The sequence below is a fragment of the Sinocyclocheilus rhinocerous genome, unplaced genomic scaffold, assembly GCF_001515625.1.
Source record: "Sinocyclocheilus rhinocerous isolate Xijiao unplaced genomic scaffold, SAMN03320098_v1.1 scaffold200, whole genome shotgun sequence".
In the NCBI taxonomy this organism is placed as follows: Eukaryota; Metazoa; Chordata; class Actinopteri; order Cypriniformes; family Cyprinidae; genus Sinocyclocheilus; species Sinocyclocheilus rhinocerous.
In genome coordinates, this window is record NW_015641014.1 from 310,256 (window position 1) to 328,493 (window position 18,238).

Below are 18,238 nucleotides of genomic sequence, written 5' to 3' on the forward strand. Positions count from 1 at the left end.
GGATCAAATAAATGCAGCCTTGGTGAACAAGAGACTTCTTTTCAAAAACATTTTTAAAAAAGCCTTAAGAACCCCAACTATTTGAATGATAGGGAAAACATACAAAACGTACCACTGAAAAGTGCCACTAATCATCATTTCCAAACATTTGGAGTAAATAAATAAAAAAATAAAAATAAAAAAATGAAACATTTTTTAAAGTTTATTCAGTTAAATAAAAACAAATAATACTAAAAAACATAAATAAAAAAGCATAAATTTAAAAAATCTTATACAATTACAATTTTACAGTTCTGCTGTAAATAATATCTGAATGGAAGAGATGGTGTAGATGGACAGCACAGTGAGTGAAATGCAGGAGAGCAGCTCACCATTTGCCTTTGAGGTGTGTCCCTGTTACCTGCAATAGTACAGGCCCACTATTTTTAGAATCAATGTCAACGGACTGTCAGCGTATTTTAAGCTATACACCTCCGGGCCACCATATACCCTTGAGAGAGCTCATGGAGAGAGAGAGAGAAAAAATAAATGTCAAGTGAAAGAGGAAAAACAGACTCTAAGCCAGATTCTGATAAGGTCCTTTCAACTCTACACTTAATGTGACGGTGGTCCGGTTTGACAGGTACTTAAGATGAGGTCTGGACTGTTTAGGAACCATCTGCTTTAATGGAGGAAGTGAGATCAGCCATTAAGTTAAAGTGCCAGTGTGAGTCAATGGATGGAACGGCTCTATTCTAGAACAGGGGTCAATAGCCTTTGGTGGAACTCGCAGATAAAACAGATGAATGAGATGAAAGGGATGGACGAAACACAACATTTAATGGAGAAAAAAAGAAAGGAAGAGGGGCAGACGGACACAATGGGCGAGAAACCAGATGAAATATTAAGGCGGACACACTGAGTTCTGGGTGCGCCCTACACTGAATAAGTGATGAACCTGCCCGGCTTCCTATGTCTTTGATGTGCGAGCGCCTGTTTGTCTGCTGGAGTCCCCGTCTGAGGTCCCTGGGTCAGCGCTGGGGATTATGGGCCAGATGAGACTTTTGCATTGACCTTTTCTATTATCTGAGCTTTCAGGAGAATCCAGAAAATGTGCAATAACGCCAGTGCTCATGCCGCCCACATAACAACAGGAAATTTGCGATAACACGACTGCGGTTGCATAACCATAACACATATTTCAACACTTTACCACCTATATTTCAGCAATGACAAGGTGTGATGTATGTTTCACCGTATAGGTAGAGTAAACAGCTCGAAAATGCATAAACAATGCATCGGATGTCTCCCAATGCAATGCGATTCAAATCAATGAGCACTTCCTGCTGACGGCTCTTGTTTTTTTGGTTGAGGATGGCAAGTCACTCTCTCTCCCTGTAAAACTATCTTTCTCAAAGCTCTCCCGGTGGAAAGTGAACCTTCCCCTGGGCCATTCTATCTTTAGCGATTAACTTCCGTCATGTCACGTCTTGTCACCGGAGCCGGTGGCAGGCCTTCAAGCTGGTATCCACACCTCGCGGCCACCTAATCTCCTGCTCTTTACAACACAGGAAGAGGCTCTTTGCCTGCTTCCTGTCTGTCACCCCTACAAGCAACCTTCAGAAACGTGGTGCGCACACATTTACAGACCCTCAAACAAACATGCACACACTGAGTTGCATGTATAATTTAATAATCTATAGAATATATTAAATAAAAACAGTTCAGCAATATTAGGTTTCATCTTAATTAGTTCACCTGTTAATCTATTTTAATTTAAATAATCGCCTACTAATTTTAAATTTGCAATAATTAAAAAAAAATGTATATATGTATATACACTTTGCACACACTTTGTTTATAGGACACAAAATATATGTCTTTAACTACTACATACTAACATTTAAATTAATCATTTGATATAATGCAATTATTGTTTACATACATGCTTTACATTGTACTTTTATTTAAAAAAATACCTGTATGCCATTACATCTATATTTAATTTCTGTAAATACATCTAAAATTTTTGCAATACAAACACATTGTACCAAACAACTCATTTTTTGTTTATGGTACATGGTATAATGTAAAGTGGGACCTATTTATATTGTACAAAAATGTGATAATTCATCCTTGTGGAGCTTCAAAGGTAATTACATTTTACCATATAAAGAGCAAAAATTACTTCCCCTTTTATTTTAGAATCCGAAGAATTATTGTAAATACTGATATTGTGGTATGTCATAAAATTACAATTATTCATAACACAAATTATTAATTCTGTATTGTGCTTAATTAAAATAATATAGTAAACAAAACTCTTTTATTATTATTGTAGTAGTATTATTAGTAGTAATTCATTAAATGAATTATTTAGCAAATTTTTACTAATGATTACAATTATGAAGGTGTACTGTAGATATTTTTGTTAAAAATATTTTTTTACCTTATACATCAATTATCAACAACTACAGTACCTCATCATGTGATACAAGATTCAATATATTGTGAAATTTTTGTAATTGGATTGCAACTAACTCAATCTTTTTTGCACTGTTCAAATGTTCAAAGAAACAAACATGTCGATACAAGTGAGAAAAGGTATAAATATATTGATATAGAATATTTTTATATTTTTATATTTTTTAATAAAAACAGCTTTGAAAAGAAGAATGCAGAAGAAAGAAGAAATTTTTTTTGCAGCTTTTATTGATAGTAGAACGTTTGTATGAACTGACTAAAAGCGGTGGGAGTGGGATACAAAAATTTGACGCAACTATCCACCAGACCTAGGAGTTCTTTGACGCACGCTAATACTTGTCTGTGACTTGAGTGCTCTCGGATCATTTGGGTCGTGGTCCTTTCGTTGCTATTCAGATGCCTCTGGAATTTCTAGTGTCGCCTATGCATAGCAGATCTAATGCATCTGGGATTCAACAAGGACGAAAATGCTGAAGAGTTCCACCAATTGAAGACCGCATCACTGCACGCACGCACACACACGCACGCACACACACACACACACACACTCAAACCGAAAGGAATCCAGAGAGAGTCAGTCAAGAGGAAGTGATGGCAGGAAGCGTCACAGAAAAAGGCGCCAAAGGCATACTTCTCTTTGCCGTCCACTTCCTCCTGTCTCTGCTCCCACGCACGAAAGGCAGGGAAGCAGAATGAGGAAACTCTGCCCTAAGGTACTGTGGGATGCTCAGGGAAAGATAATGACAGGGTTTCCCTGTAAATGTACCTTGACAGGTCCGATTCGGAAAGGCGGCCTGGACTGAAATGAGCCAACATTGTTAATTGTGAATGGAAAAAGTGAACGTGTGCACTATGGCTAATTTTTACTAGTCAACTTGTCATCCAGAAGAGCAGTTGACTAGTCAGTGGGTTAATGTTTACCTTATGTGAATGACTCCCCATGTGCCATGCAGCCTTTTTTGTTTTTGGCAAGAGGTGGTTCACCCAATATAGTTTGATTCACAAACAAATGACTACTATGAGCTGATTCCTTTAATGACTGGTTCAAAAATACTGGTTCAAAACAGTCCGAAACACTATCCTGTGTAATTTACAGCATTAGCAGAGAGCAAATGTCTTTCATATCTCATCATAACAACTGAAATACACCGAATTATACAGAATCCGAACAAACTGAATTTAAATCGGAACTGAATTTGACGCTTGTGAATCAGAATCAAATCCAGATGCGATTTGCAAAAACATGAATGTGGTTAAAGCTGCATAGCAACACTAGCTGGGACTGAAGTCACATGATCAACAACTAGTCAACACATATCCAGTGAGTCTAGTGGCAGAACTAATCGACTAGTCAATGAATGTGCAGGCGTCCAAACCGGACAACTGTTTTCTCTATGCAGTACAGTGTGTACAGATAAAAGGGACAAATGGAAGAGAGGGAGAGAGCTGAAGTCACAGTGTTGGAGGAGTCTATTATTAGTCTATGGCTCCAGCGGCAAAGTGAGGTCACATCAGAGCCCAGCTTTAGGCACGTGTGTGTGCTCGGTGTGTTTTTGCTGTCACACTCGAGCTACTCTACACAGCCAGAATCAGTGCGCTCAAAAAAAATTCAAATAAAATTTAAAAAAAAGAGAGGGGAGAGAAAGGGCCAGGGAAAGAGTCTTCCTGTAAACACGCGAGGCACACACAGTCTGTTGTGTGCCGTCTCGCAGCATTTCCTCAATCCGCTTGTAAAGCAGAAAGCGCAGCATTTTGCACGGAAGCATGAGGACATTCCCATAATTCGGATCAGAACAAGGCACGCAGTAAATAAGAAAGGTTTGGAGAGCTGCCGGCCACACAAACAACGCTTGTTGGGCTGAATATATTAAAGTCCAAAAATTTTTGTTTATTTGTTTTTTTAAAACCTGCTACTGTAATAGTAATCATGTGCCTTATTCACTATAATTATACAGTTGGGTTAAAAAATCTGAGGCCACAAGCGCAAATGCTTCTTTTTTGCATTTTTTTAACTGAATATATTTATATTAAATATTATTACTATTGTTATAAATTATTATATAATATATATTAAAATTAAAATTGAAATTACATTATATTATATTTAATAAAAAATATAGTTAATTTTTAATCATGCATTATAGTATCAGAATAGCAATTTGAGTAAAAACTGTAACATGAATTTAATAATTATTTAATATAAATATTGAATTTTTAAACAAATGATAGTATCAGAACAGCCATTTGATTGAAAACGTAAAGTAGAAAATTAACATGAATTTAAAAATTATATTTAAAATACATTTATTTTCATAACAAATTATAGTATCAGAATCAGAATAGCGATTTTAGTAAAAACTTGGTGAAAAAATAACATGTATTTAATAATTATATTTAATATAAATATATAGAATTTTTGACAAATTATAGTATCAGAATAATTTTAATAATTAGTAATAATTAGCCATTTGAGCGAAAGTTTAGCAAAAAAGTACATAAATTAATCATTATATTTAATATAAATACATTTAATTTTTCATTACAAATGATAGCATCAAAATAGCAATTTGAGGGAAAACAATTAACTGACAACAATTTAATAATTACATTCAATATACATTTATATTTCATTACAAATTATTTATCAGAATAGCAATTTGAGAGAATACCATAGAGTGGAAAATTAACACAAATTTAATAATTTCTACAGATTTTGTCTTCCTTTTCCTTTCATGGCAGCATGCCAGATTTTCAGTGTGGTCTCCGATTTTTAAACCCCACTGTATTAGAAAGTGAATGACATTTGCCAGAGAACAGAAGTGGATAGAGTAGACAAAACCATAATAATGTTAAAAATACTGATGAGATGATGAGTGATTATAAAAGAAAAAAAAAAACACACATGACAAAGAGTGTCAGTGACTGCAGCGACAGCACACTGTTCAGTGAGGGCTCAACATTAGCTGGCCTATATCTCCCCCTAGTGCTTGGACTAAAACAGTTCTGATTACATTAATCAGTTCCTGTCAGAGTTAAGATCTTACCGCTGTGGAGAAAAGAACACGTCCCACTTCAACCACCTGAGGGTCACCAGACTGAGTATCAGCAACAATGGGATTAATCTAAGGAAATGAGAGTATTGACGTCAACAAGTGATTAATACAAACATGAATGTAGTGTGCACGTCACAGAGCTAACACACTGACTGAAAAGTACTGGATTGATCTACACTACAGCATTGACGCTGTACCGACCCCCGAGTGGAAAATCAGTACTGTTAGTGAAACACATGGGGATTGTGTGGCCACTGACCTCTACTGTGCCATTCTGAGCATTGTGTCGGTGAGGTGATCGAGGGTAAATGTCCATCAGGTGTGGAAGGGGATCTGGAGTGACTCGTTTGCTGTGCCTGCTCAACAGATCTCTGTAATTCAGCGAATCGAAGTTGGTCTTCCACATCAGAACCTAAAACCCAGACCATCACAAGCATGAGTGACATCAGCCTGATAGCGATCGGAAGGTAAAACAATCATTAGGTCACGATTACCTGAGAATCAGCCCCTCCTGAAGCAAACAGACCTCCGTCTCGAGAAAACACCACAGCCAGCACTGGACCCTGAGAGCAGGGGGGGGGGGAAGACACTTTAGGGCTTTTCCTATAAGGGTGGGATGTTTAATACAGGTCTATAACACAAAATACACATAAAACTGAAGGAATTGTTCACCAGAAATGAAAACATGCTCATATCATTCTAAAAATGTCTGCTGTGATTTTTTCAGAAACACTTTACAATAACATCCAATTAGTTTATGTTAGTTACTGCATCAACTAACGTACTGTAAACAATGAGCAATACATTTGTAACAGTATTTATTAATCTTTGGTAATGTTAGTTAATAAAAATCACTAAATAAAATGAACAGATACAACTTTTGATTTTAACGTATCGGTGAATGTTCAATTTCATATTAACTTAATTTATTAAGACTAATAAATGCTTTAGAAGTATTTTTCTTTTTTTAGTTTATGGTAAGTAATGTAGTTAACTAATATTTACAAAAAAAACCTGTTAATTTTATTGTTGTTTTATTATTATGCGACTCTTGCCATAAAATGACAGTTTATGATCATGACTGTAAAGCTCCAAAACTGTACAAAAATAAATAAATTAAAGAATTTCATAAAAAAAATAATTTATGTTGAAATTTTAAAAAGTGAATATTTATTTTTGAATTCTTAATACCAAAATTATATGTGAAATATTTTCAATTAAAATAAAATTAATTTATTGAAAAAAATGGAAACAAAATCGCAATGTTAACTGTTTGGCAAGAACGGTGTACATATAATTTTTTTTAAATTCTCCTTTGTGTCCTACTGAAAAAGCAGAATGTTTCTTTGAAATGGCATGAGGGTGGTAACAGAATTGACATTTTTTGGATGAATTCCTAATTGTTCCAGTTGGGATTCAAATTCTTCACTATTAGCAAGAGAGAGACACCTTGTGGCCGTGAAGGGTGTAAATGAGCCTAAAAAATAATTTATGTTGAAAATAGTCTTCAGCTTTAACATAGATAGACAGTATGAACAGTAATATAAAAAAGCGAAACATAACAAATCAAATATTACCTGTCAAATTATATAGCATTTATAAGTGAATATTTATTTTTGAATTCTTAATACCAAAATTATATGTGAAATATTTTCAATTAAAATAAAATTAATTTATTGAAAAAAATGGAAACAAAATCGCAATGTTAACTGTTTGGCAAGAACGGTGTACATATAATTTTTTTTAAATTCTCCTTTGTGTCCTACTGAAAAAGCAGAATGTTTCTTTGAAATGGCATGAGGGTGGTAACAGAATTGACATTTTTTGGATGAATTCCTAATTGTTCCAGTTGGGATTCAAATTCTTCACTATTAGCAAGAGAGAGACACCTTGTGGCCGTGAAGGGTGTAAATGAGCCTCCCCTCCAGGAGGTCTAAGATCTTCATTGTACTGTCACTTGAACCACTGATCAGATAGTTTCCAGATGGATGAAAGGAAAAGCAGTTGACCCCTGCACTATGAACTGCAAGACAAATGCAAGTTAAATGCTTGAAAACAAGACTAGTCCTTGACTCTATTAAAATAAATGACCATGTGAAAAACTCTTTTCTACTACCTCTGTAATGTTGTATTAACTTGTTTGTACGAATATCCCAGATTTTTAATGTGTTGTCCGCTCCTGAGGATGCAATGCACGTGCCACTGGAATTGAAGTCCACAAATGTTGCTGACCTAAACAGACAATTTGAAATATCAGTTAGCTTGAACCCAAAAAACAAAGATTCGGGAAAAAACAACAATGCTCAATTCTCACCCTCCGTAGTCTGTGAAGATGTTGATGCACTGACGTGAGGATGTATCCCAGAGGCGAACCGTCCTATCATCACCACAAGAAGCAACAAGACGACCATCTGGTGAAAACCTGACAGGAACAGACCAAGTGACAGTGAGAGAAATCCCACTTTATGCGACAAACCAGAAAGGTTACACACATAGTCTAATACCTCGCACAGCGCACCCAGTTGGTGTGCCGGTTGAGAGAGTAGAGGAATTTCTTCCGTTCGACACCCCACACTTTGACAGACTTGTCATCTGAAGCCGTGACCAGCCTTTGGCCATCGCTGGAGAACTGAACGCTTCGAACGCTCGCTGTGTGGGCTTTGAACACAGTCGACTCACCCTTTCTGTAACATACATGTAGTGTAACGTATTAAGATACAAATAACACTGAAACTCGAAAGTGGGCATCTGTTCTCACTCACATGCTGGGCGTCCACAGTCGAACTGTTTGATCTCTGGATGAAGATGCCACGAAGGAACCACTTGGAGAAAAATGGACACCTGTAATGATATCTGTGTGACCCACAAACCTGAATGCTCTGGCTTTAGGAGTGAGGTTCCAGATCATAAGGTTCTTGTCACAGGATCCAGTAGCTGCAAGAGAAGTTGCAAGTGGATAAACTGGGATGTTCTCAGACGGGGAAAAAAGAAGACAAATATGACATACCAAGCTGTTTATTGTTGGGGCTGAAGTCGGCACAGGAAACAACATCTTTGTGACCTTTAAAATGTCTCTCAAGCGTGGGATCCTCCTGAAAATGAAAAGACATCATAGAAGAATAAGGTGTAAAAAATTAAGTCCAAAAGTCTGACAGAATTAGAATGTTATTTTTATTGAATTTTTTGTTTACATGCAAATTTTCAGTGCAAATTATATTTTTAACATAATGTGAGTGAATATACATAAAACATTTTTTACTGTTTTATATATATAAAGAGAAAGTAAAAATTGAAACCGCATCATATGACCCCTTTAATCCCCCCAAAACCTAAACCGTCTCAATTATCAAGCCGTTTTGATTTTCTGAGCAGTATGATGTCATATTGCTCAGGCCCCGCCCACGACCGCTGAAGTACTGTCCAATATTACGACAATATCTTGTAAGCAATGCAGGTGTTTTGTAGTTTTGTGATGTAAAAGAACATAAGAATCTTAATTTTCTCCCGACATCAGAGCCACTGAGGACGCAGTGCATTAGTTTTGTTTTTGATGGTAATGCACTACCGGATACACCTAAATTTGTTTATGTCTGCACAAATCATTTTACCCCAGACTGCTTTTTGAACGAGGGAAAATTCAAGGCAGGTTTTGTTAAAAAGTTAAAACTCAAGGATAGATCAGTACCCATTGTTCGTGATCCAGCTGCTGCACCTCCAGAAGAATTAAGTCACACACTTTATATTTTTATAATTATTTACAAATCGCCTTTGCTCTTCCATGAAAGAGAGGGGTGGGGTGAGCAGTGCTCAGCAGATATGCACCGAAACGAGTGGCTGTGTTGTTGAAACCAGTCGGGTGTTGTTTTACACGACCACTAAGGAATTTTAACCAAAGTATGTTGCAGACATTTTATGAGGACACTAAGGAATCGTACCAACTCGTGGAAAATGGGCATCCGATTACCCCTTTGAAGCACAGCCACCACAAAAGCAGACTTACTTTGAGATCATTCTAAAGGTTAAATGCCTATTTTAAATCATAACAAGAAATAGCTGATACTGTTTTTGAAATCAAATTCTATGGTTAGCTATGACAGGAAACACTTGAATCTAACAATGCCTTGGAAAAAAAACAGTTAATCTTAAAAAATGAAGCATAGCTATTCACAAACTCGAATAGGAAATAAAAGATTTATTGAAGCATGTTCTTAACTCCTGAAACACTGGTGTTTCATATTTTAGAGCAGTCACTGCAATTTATGAAAAAAATCTATTAAATCTGTATGTGTTAGTGTGTGTAAAAACATCAGATGTAACCCCCTTTGTAATCCTTTAAAATTTTTATAAGTAACTAATTTAATTAACGTTACACATTTTTTTCTCAGTAACTGTAACTTAACTGATTACAATTACTTTTTGTAATTAAATTACGTAACCCCATCTCATCATGACGTCCAAAAAACATGGTAATACAATGGTATATTTTCAAAAAATCATAGTATTAACGTGGTACATGTCCAACAAACGATGGTAATACCATGGTACATGTCCAAAACACCATGATGGTAGTACCATGTCTAAAACTACGCTAATTTCATAGCACTTTTTTGTTAGTGATAGTTAATTGTATTGTTTTTGGTCAATTACTCAAGGTTAATTTCGAATTTGAACAAATATTACCAATAAATACATCCAAATATACAAACATAAACGAAACTTTCCAGCACAGTTTGCACAGAGCTAACCAACAAGCAACAACTAACTAACATGCCCATATCCGCATTTTAAAATGTTTATGATAAGTCTTCTTACCATTACAGACGCCATTACTCCGGTAAAAGTCAAACAAGTTTCTGAAATTGGTACAGTTTGGTCTTGGATTTAGAAGTAAATAAGTGAAACTCGTTCATGTTGAGCCACTTCCCATCTGTCAAACAAGCCGCGTTTTACCCAGACCAAACAAATCCCGCTCAGAATCATCGAGTCAGCGCGGCTAGTTAAACAGAATGGCGAGAAATTAACTCAAAATATCGTTTGTGTCTAAATATTTACATGTAACGTTATACACCGCTATTTTGACTGATAACATACTAATTTAGACATATAAACGTCTGCGTTAATGTAGTCAATGGAAAACGCTAATGTAACCCATCCTCCTAATGCAACAGAAGGCGGGTTGGGATTAAATCTAAAATTTGCAAGCTTGTCTTGCGAAGATTATACTGTCTGTAGAGTCAGAGAGTTGCATATCCCAGCCAAATATGACAAAAAATGTCTTCAGAGAAATTACTTGTAAAAAAATATATTGATCCGCAAAAGCTTGTAATAAATAAAACGGCCAACGGCTCTCTGTCACTGCAGAGTTGTAACCATAGAATAAAACAGCGTTGGAAATAACGCCGTTGCTTAGCAACCACCCAAACGGTAAACTCGTAGAACTCAACATTGAGATAGTAAGAAGGCAATCATTGATTGGATCCTCACATCAACGGACCAATCCGTGAAGGCGTTGCTCAAAGAGGCGACGCTTTGAGTTTTGATTTTGGAAGCTAACGTTAGCCGCCGAAGATCAGCTGTTGGAAGATGTCGGTGAAGCGGGGCATTGGCGACTCTGAGGTCAGTGGGTTTATTTTTATGCAAAGTGCAATTTGAACAACATGTTACGGTTTGTAATATTTTAAAAGCTAGCTCAGGAATGTTTGACATGGAGAGCTGCGGTTTAAAGGGAATGTGACACCGGTGTTGCTCCTCCGTTGCCATCACATGCATACATACCTGTCTGTCTGTCCATCAACACCAGTTTACTGCTGATGCTTTCATGTTGTATTCATTTGTAACAATGCTTATCAATAAATTAACCTTCTGTCTAATCTAATTAGAGCTTACAGTGGCTTTCATGAACACTGATGCTCTATTAAACTCAATGTTTGTTTCATAGACATCATGTTCTCAGAATGTGATGAGCCACCGGTTACACTGATCCCCAAAACAAAAGAGACAAAACACTCATTATTTCATTTAGCACTAATTTTTATAATAACGATCATATTTATACAATGCATTTATCTGTAAAATGTTTTTTTGAAATGGATGCTTCTTTTCCCCCAGTATTTAAAGAAGAGGATTCCACAGAATCCAAAATATCAACATGTAAAAACACGACTTGATACAGGTATTCACTTTTTGTGAAGTCATAAACATTTTTTTATATCTTTTGCATATATGATTGATAAAGTATATGATGTTTAACCCAGTTTATTTTTTAGGCTCCAGCCTGACAAAGTACATGGAGAGACTAGAGGAGGCAAGGAAAAGTAAGTTATACATGAAATAATTATACATATTGTAGTGGAGAAATATTTTTGATACATAAAAATGTCATGGTGCATTTACTTAGAAGTAGCCTAAAGGGTGATTTTAACTAACACATCACAATTGTGTATTTACATTAAAAAAGTAATTACAAAACTGTGCAGAATGTGTGAACAGGCCCTTAATGACTTGTTTCAGCTATTTTGTCTCCAGATACGCTTGTCCTACTGATATTTACTTACTTGATAAGGAGAGAAAGTCTCCTTTGTCCACATTAGTCATCTTGTTACAGGTTCCTTGTGATTTCTCAAGGATAAGCAATCCTTCCTTCTTTTGGCTACATGAGCAGAGGATGGTGGTTGTACTGTAGATTACAGTCATTCCTCTGTTGAGACTGTCTGTAGTGAAACTGAGATACATAACCTCATCCAGCGGTGTCACATGGCTTCTTACAGTGGGTTTGGTGGTGAGGCTGGACTACGGAGTTCTTGCCAATGATATAAAGAGATGTTGGCAGAGCTGGCCTCAGTTTGTAGCAGCAATTGGTGTGTTAAAATCAGGTTTAGTTGGTATTAAAATGGAGTTTGATATATTGGGAGTGAATTTAAATGATTTGTCTTTAAATGAAGATGAAGAGAGAAATGGTAACACTCAGGATCCAGGTAAAATGCATCAAAATTGTTGCTAAATTGTGTACAACTGCGGTTCTGAATAATTTGAAATGCATGCTTATGTATTTTTTGTTTTCCAGACTACAGATATAGGAAGGGCGAGCTATTTAAAAGACTGAAAGTGACAACATTTGCACAGCTGGTATGTGAATAATAAATTAAATAGAGCATAATGTTTACTTTCAGTTGTAGTATAGTAAAAACAGTATTTTTGTGAAATATTACTACAATTTAAAATTACTGTTTTCTTTTTAAATATAATTTAATATGTAATTTATTCATGTCATGGCAAAGATGAATTTGTCACATAATCCTTCAGAAATCATTCAAGAATGCTCATTTGCTGCTCAAGAAACATTTCTTATTAACAATGCTGAAAAGAGTTGTGCTGCTTAATATTTTTGTGGAAAAGTTTAATTTCATTCATTTGAAATAATTTTTTGTAACATTATAAATGCCTTTACTGTGTCATTGCTAAATAAATGTTTTTAATTTAATGCTTTGACCACAAACTTTTGAACAGTGTTGTATTTTAATATATTCCTGAATATATGCTTTTATTTATGTCTTATATATTTTTTCCAGGTAATCCAAGTTGCTTCAGTGTCAGATCAGAATGACAACATTAAAGATGAAATGGTGGGATTAGAAGGTAAGAGTTTCATTTCTCTTTTATGTTACTCTATCTTTTTTATTATTCCTAGTTTTTCTGACATCAGTATTATTATATTATATCGTAACGCTTTTGTGAACAAATAAAAAGTTTGGGAGAAAGCAATAATTTTACAAGTGAGCACAAAGTTTCTTGGTGTAATGGAATACTTTTGTGAGAGAAAGCAAAAGTTGTGTGAGCAAATAAAGGTCATCAGGCGAACACAAAAGTTTAAAAGTTTGCAATTGAACTAAAAATGTATTTGGGAAATGAAATATTTTTGAACGCAATGGGTGGGTGGAAAATTATAGTGCATTTTTTTCCATCACCATGTTGCCTTAATGGGGCTCCATACTTCAGCAAATGCATAGAAACTACCTGACAATCATTTGTGGTTGTTTTCATTTTTTGTATGTGATTTCAGATGATGTTTCAATATTATCTGCATCACCGGGCCTCGACCGTCTCTCTGATCAGATAAATGGCTCCCCCCAGCCGACGCTTCTTTCCCCACAGAGTATCAACAATGATGAATCCGGCGACACTGCGTTTTCTCCTAGATCTACACTCCAAAGGTAGCCGAATCACCTTCGTGTTTGTAACAAGCACATAAAGCTATCTCTTTAATTCAACCAGCCACATCCGAATATCATTTTATGCATCTAACTGATGCCCCCTCTAACATTTCCTCTATTGTGCGCTCACAAGAGCTCTGATTGGCCGGGCTGCTTTCTCATGGCCTCAAGCTCCATTGAGCTTGTTTAGGAGCAGCCACTGCAATCACACTCTGTCCTCAGAGACCCTGTGGGGGGAACACAATGAGATCTACCCTGTAACAGTGAGAACCCCTGACTGTCCTCATTCGGTGTAACTGAGAATCTCTGGGCTCATTCATAGTGTCATCAGTGGCGTGGGAGAAATGGATCTGGACAAGAATGGACAGAAGAGCATCCAAAACTCTCCAGTGTCTACCTCCAACATCACAGAGTGCCCCTACCCCGACTGCCCATATCTGTTGCTGGATGTGCGGGACAGAGAACAGTATGACCAGTGCCATAGTATCAGTGGTAGGAAACTTACCTGGAAACCGTATTTTGCTCAAAGAATAAAAGACATTAAAAGCATTCATATTAATATTAATGTTTTCTGTTAATAATTGTATCCGTTGTTTGCTTACAGCATATAGTTACCCCATTGCGACCTTATCAAGGACAATGAACCCATACACGAAAGAAGTTCTCGATTATGTATCCTTTTATCCCTGAAATGTGAATTTGACAATGTTTGTTCTCTGTTGAATCATATTGCAAACCTATACTACACATGTAATAAACTTTAGCACAACAAATAAATAAATAATATATTTTTAATATATAATTATATTTATTTATTGTACATGTATGAACTTTTATAATTTGTATTTATTATTCATTAATTCATTCATTAGAACTCAAACTCTTATATGTATTATGAATGATCATATATTTATAAATTCTGTATATATAACATACAGTGGGTACGGAAAGTATTCAGACCCCCTTAAATTTTTCACTCTTTGTTATATTGCAGCCATTTGCTAAAATCATTTAAGTTAATTTTTTTTCCTCATTAATGTACACACAGCACCCCATATTGACAGAAAAACACAGAATTGTTGACATTTTTGCAGATTTATTAAAAAAGAAAAACTGAAATATCACATGGTCACAGTATTCAGACCTATATGAAAAAAAAATATATGTATATAATAATAATTTGTGAAGAAATACATGAATAATTTATTTTATACATGAACAATGAATAAATTAAATATTTATTGTGCATTCATTAATAGATAGGATTGGAACTTGGATTGGTCTCTTGAAATTGTAAAAAACAAATGTTGAAAAAAAAAAATCAAGTCACACTGTTATTGTGTTTTAATGATTAATGATATGTCATTTCAATTTCTTGTGTACTCATGCCCATTGCTAGTGTTAAAATCTTTTACAACTATGCAGAAAAATGCATCAGGGAAGATCATAATTTTGTATGATGAGGATGAGAGGATTGCAAGTCAAGCCGCCACCACCATGTGTGAGAGAGGCTTTGAGAATCTCTTCATGTTGTCAGGGGGTGAGTCAGACAAGAGACTGATAGCAAACAGAAGTCCATCATGAAAAAAACAAATCAGGGAAGGGAAAATAAGAAGTTCCTTTTCAGATTAATATTAGTGCTGTTAAACGATTAATCGCGATTAATCGCATCCAAAATAAAAGTTTTTGTTTACATAATATATGTATGTGTGCTGTGTATATTTATTATGTATATATAACTACACACACATGTATATATTTCAGAAAAATATGTTATGCTTATATATTAAATACATTTATTTATAATATAAATTATATGAATATAGACATGTAAATATTTTCAAAATATACTGTATGTGTGTGTATTTGTATATACATAATAAATATACACAGAACACGCATATTTTATACAAACAAAAACTTTTTTGTATGCAATTAATCGCAATTAATCGTTTGACAGCACTAATTTATATATTTATAAATAGATCATTGAAATCTCTGGGATCTCTATTACATACATGTGGGTTCATACTGTCAGTATCCTGTCAGTATGATGTATTTAATGGCATTTATTCATTAACTTCTCTTTTCCTTTCTCAAAAAGGTTTAAAAGTGGTTGCTCAGAAGTTCCCTGAGGGAATGACAACTGGCTCTATTCCCATTTCCTGTCTGCCGTCACCCTCGGGACCTGGAGGTCATAAGCGATCGGTTCCACAGCAGACGTCACAGCCAGCAGAAAAAAAGTGGCGGTTCACCTCAGAAGACCTCAGCAAAATCCAGCATTACCTAGAGGAAGCGTACATACCCAGTGAGCCCAGCAGTGAGTCATCATTTCAAATCTGATCAAACCAACATATCCATTTTCACTGCATTACGAACAGTTTACCAGTAGATGGTAACACGGCCATCTCAGCAGGCTTCTTTGAGCCACACTTACATACAGTATATGTAATATATGTTTATCTTATGCTCATCAGGGCTGCATATATGTGACAGTAATATTGTGAAAAATTATTGAAGATTAAAAGAACTCTTTTCTATTTGAATGTATTTTAAAAGGTAGATTATTTCTGTGATGGAAAACCTGATTTTTTTCCGCAGCCAATTACGCCAGTCTTTAGTGTCACATGGTCTTTCAGAAATCATTCTAATATGCTGATTTGCTGCCATAATTATTATTATCAAATATTATTAATGCTCAGTTTTAAATAATGTGTATATTTTTTACTCTTTACTATTGTGATCATTATTTTTTCCCCCATTTTAGGTCGTCTCAGCAGCAGAATGTCCACTAGCAGCGCTCGCTCCAAAGCATCTACAGTTCGGAGCAGTCGACAAGGCTCGTCCATAGCAGGATCAGAAAGTGCTCGTTCACGGAGTAGTCGACCTTGGAAATAACCCTCAGTTTCACCTTCATCATTGTCATCTTCACTCTAATGCAAATAAAGCCTTTATATTTTACTTTTGCAGGATTCCTGTGAACATGGACACTCTAAACTACTGTTTTGTTTTTTGTTTTTTTTAAGTTCACTCTTATTATGCCACATGCACATTCTCAGAACTACACTGGGAGAAACTGAACATTTCTTGGTTCTGGTAGTACACACAAATGGCACTATTTTATTGTTATTTCAGTTTATTCACAAATCTTTGCACTGCAGACTCTAAATCCAAACTACATGTTTAAGATCTAAATCTGTTTCTGATTTGCCACTGTACATTTTTTGGCATCATTGGCCATTAATACTATAATGATGGTACAAGATGTCTAGGGTTTAGCATCTTATCCCTTTTAATGCATATGTAGGTTCTTCTATATGTTATGTAAGTAACAAGCAGGTCTTAGTGGAAGGACTCCACTTCTTGGTGATCATCGTTTTTTTGCTTTAACTGTGCTATGATATGATCTGTTCATTGAGCATGCTGTATGTTTACTTGCTCAGTAGGTACAGTATGTATGCCGCAGTGCTTTAGAAATATTTTAGATGTGCTGATCTTGCCTTAAAGCCAGAGCTTCTCTGTTTGTTCAGTGCATTTATTTTAATGGTCAATGCTTTCCGAGCCAGTGCGTAATTTTTCTTTCATAATCGGCATCTACTGAACTGTGATTTGAATGTTATGAATTGTAGATGCTATTGCGGGCATTAATGAAGATGATGTTTCTGTGTGAAACTTTGCTTTGTCTGTTGCAGAGCCTGATGAAGGAACTTAAAGTGCATTTATTGCAGTCATTGTATATGGAATGTGTACATGAAGTGGTAGAAAGTGCTTTGTTTGGCCTTTGTTGTCTGTGTTTCTGTGCTTATTGACTGAAATCAGTTATCCCTGTTCTATGGTACACTTTGTTTTATTGACCAATTAAGTAATTTAATTTAATCTATACAATGAAAACTACCTGGTTTGTTACTTTGTATTAAAGGCTGAATAAAAGTCAATTTTATATTGCGTAGACCCAAGTGATACCTTCATGATTTTGTAAGAATAGCCTATTTCTCATGTATGTATAGAGCGACATATATCATTTTTGACAGGAATGAAAACAAAGCTGTGAGGGATAGAAGTACAGTGCGGTCAATGGATTGTACAGATGTTTAACATCATACCAGTTATTCAGATGGCTAAACGCTAGTCATCTGATTTTGTTTTTCTTCAAAACTGGTCATAGCATTTTGAAATAATTTGCAAAAAGGTAGGTTGGTCTCATTTGAATCCGAAAAGTAAGATTTCCCATTGGGTAACTGCTTGTAGATCAAACTAATTCTTAAGACACTTTACAGTGGCTATGTTTATGCAACTGGCCCCTGAATTAGGACCTTCAGACATCCTATGCGACTCTCTGGAATAGTACTCGATTTTGATTGGTCAGTTGCGCTATTCAGCGATAATTAACCGGCGTTCCCTTTCAGTCAGTCACGTTCGACGTTACGTCAGTCGTGACTGACGAATTGGGATCTCGCCCGAGAGCCCAATCACCTTCGAGTGTTAACTAAACAAGCCAATGACAGTTGGCGT

The 18,238-nt window shown here is 35.6% G+C and overlaps 2 protein-coding genes across 3 annotated transcripts in view; one reads left to right on the top strand and one right to left on the bottom strand.

Moving 5' to 3' along the window:
- Positions 1 to 10,678, bottom strand: part of poc1b (POC1 centriolar protein B) — a 38,772-nt gene extending 28,094 nt beyond the window's left edge. The window contains exons 1-10 of the mRNA XM_016569695.1: positions 10,329 to 10,678; positions 8,524 to 8,608; positions 8,279 to 8,450; positions 8,021 to 8,200; positions 7,831 to 7,938; positions 7,633 to 7,748; positions 7,406 to 7,539; positions 6,011 to 6,079; positions 5,776 to 5,928; positions 5,508 to 5,585 (exon numbers count right to left, since the gene is read on the bottom strand). Of these exons, the coding sequence (XP_016425181.1) occupies positions 5,508 to 5,585; positions 5,776 to 5,928; positions 6,011 to 6,079; positions 7,406 to 7,539; positions 7,633 to 7,748; positions 7,831 to 7,938; positions 8,021 to 8,200; positions 8,279 to 8,450; positions 8,524 to 8,608; positions 10,329 to 10,343 (1,110 nt within the window). The 5' untranslated portion in view covers positions 10,344 to 10,678. The remainder of the gene's footprint in view (positions 1 to 5,507; positions 5,586 to 5,775; positions 5,929 to 6,010; positions 6,080 to 7,405; positions 7,540 to 7,632; positions 7,749 to 7,830; positions 7,939 to 8,020; positions 8,201 to 8,278; positions 8,451 to 8,523; positions 8,609 to 10,328) is intronic.
- A 335-nt stretch (positions 10,679 to 11,013) lies between these two features.
- LOC107753678 (centrosomal protein of 41 kDa-like) lies at positions 11,014 to 17,669 on the top strand. 2 transcript variants are annotated; one of them, XM_016569880.1, is made up of 12 exons: positions 11,014 to 11,132; positions 11,625 to 11,688; positions 11,783 to 11,830; positions 12,580 to 12,641; positions 13,085 to 13,151; positions 13,576 to 13,726; positions 14,049 to 14,218; positions 14,331 to 14,398; positions 15,152 to 15,266; positions 15,831 to 16,046; positions 16,494 to 16,549; positions 16,637 to 17,669. In XM_016569880.1, exons 1-12 carry the CDS (start codon positions 11,100 to 11,102, stop codon positions 16,661 to 16,663), a joined length of 1,077 nt encoding a protein of 358 aa, XP_016425366.1. In that variant the 5' UTR covers positions 11,014 to 11,099; the 3' UTR covers positions 16,664 to 17,669. The 2 variants fall into 2 exon arrangements, with proteins under 2 accessions (XP_016425366.1, XP_016425365.1); XM_016569879.1 differs by having other exon boundaries at positions 16,494 to 17,669.
- Positions 17,670 to 18,238: the final 569 nt, after the last annotated feature.

Coding starts and splice junctions, on each gene's coding strand:
- LOC107753678 (XM_016569879.1), top strand. CDS start 11,100: ATGTCGGTGAAGCGGGGCATTGGCGACTCTGAG. Junction 11,689..11,782: donor AAAAACACGACTTGATACAG/GTATTCACTTTT, acceptor TTTATTTTTTAG/GCTCCAGCCTGACAAAGTAC. Junction 12,642..13,084: donor TGACAACATTTGCACAGCTG/GTATGTGAATAA, acceptor TATTTTTTCCAG/GTAATCCAAGTTGCTTCAGT.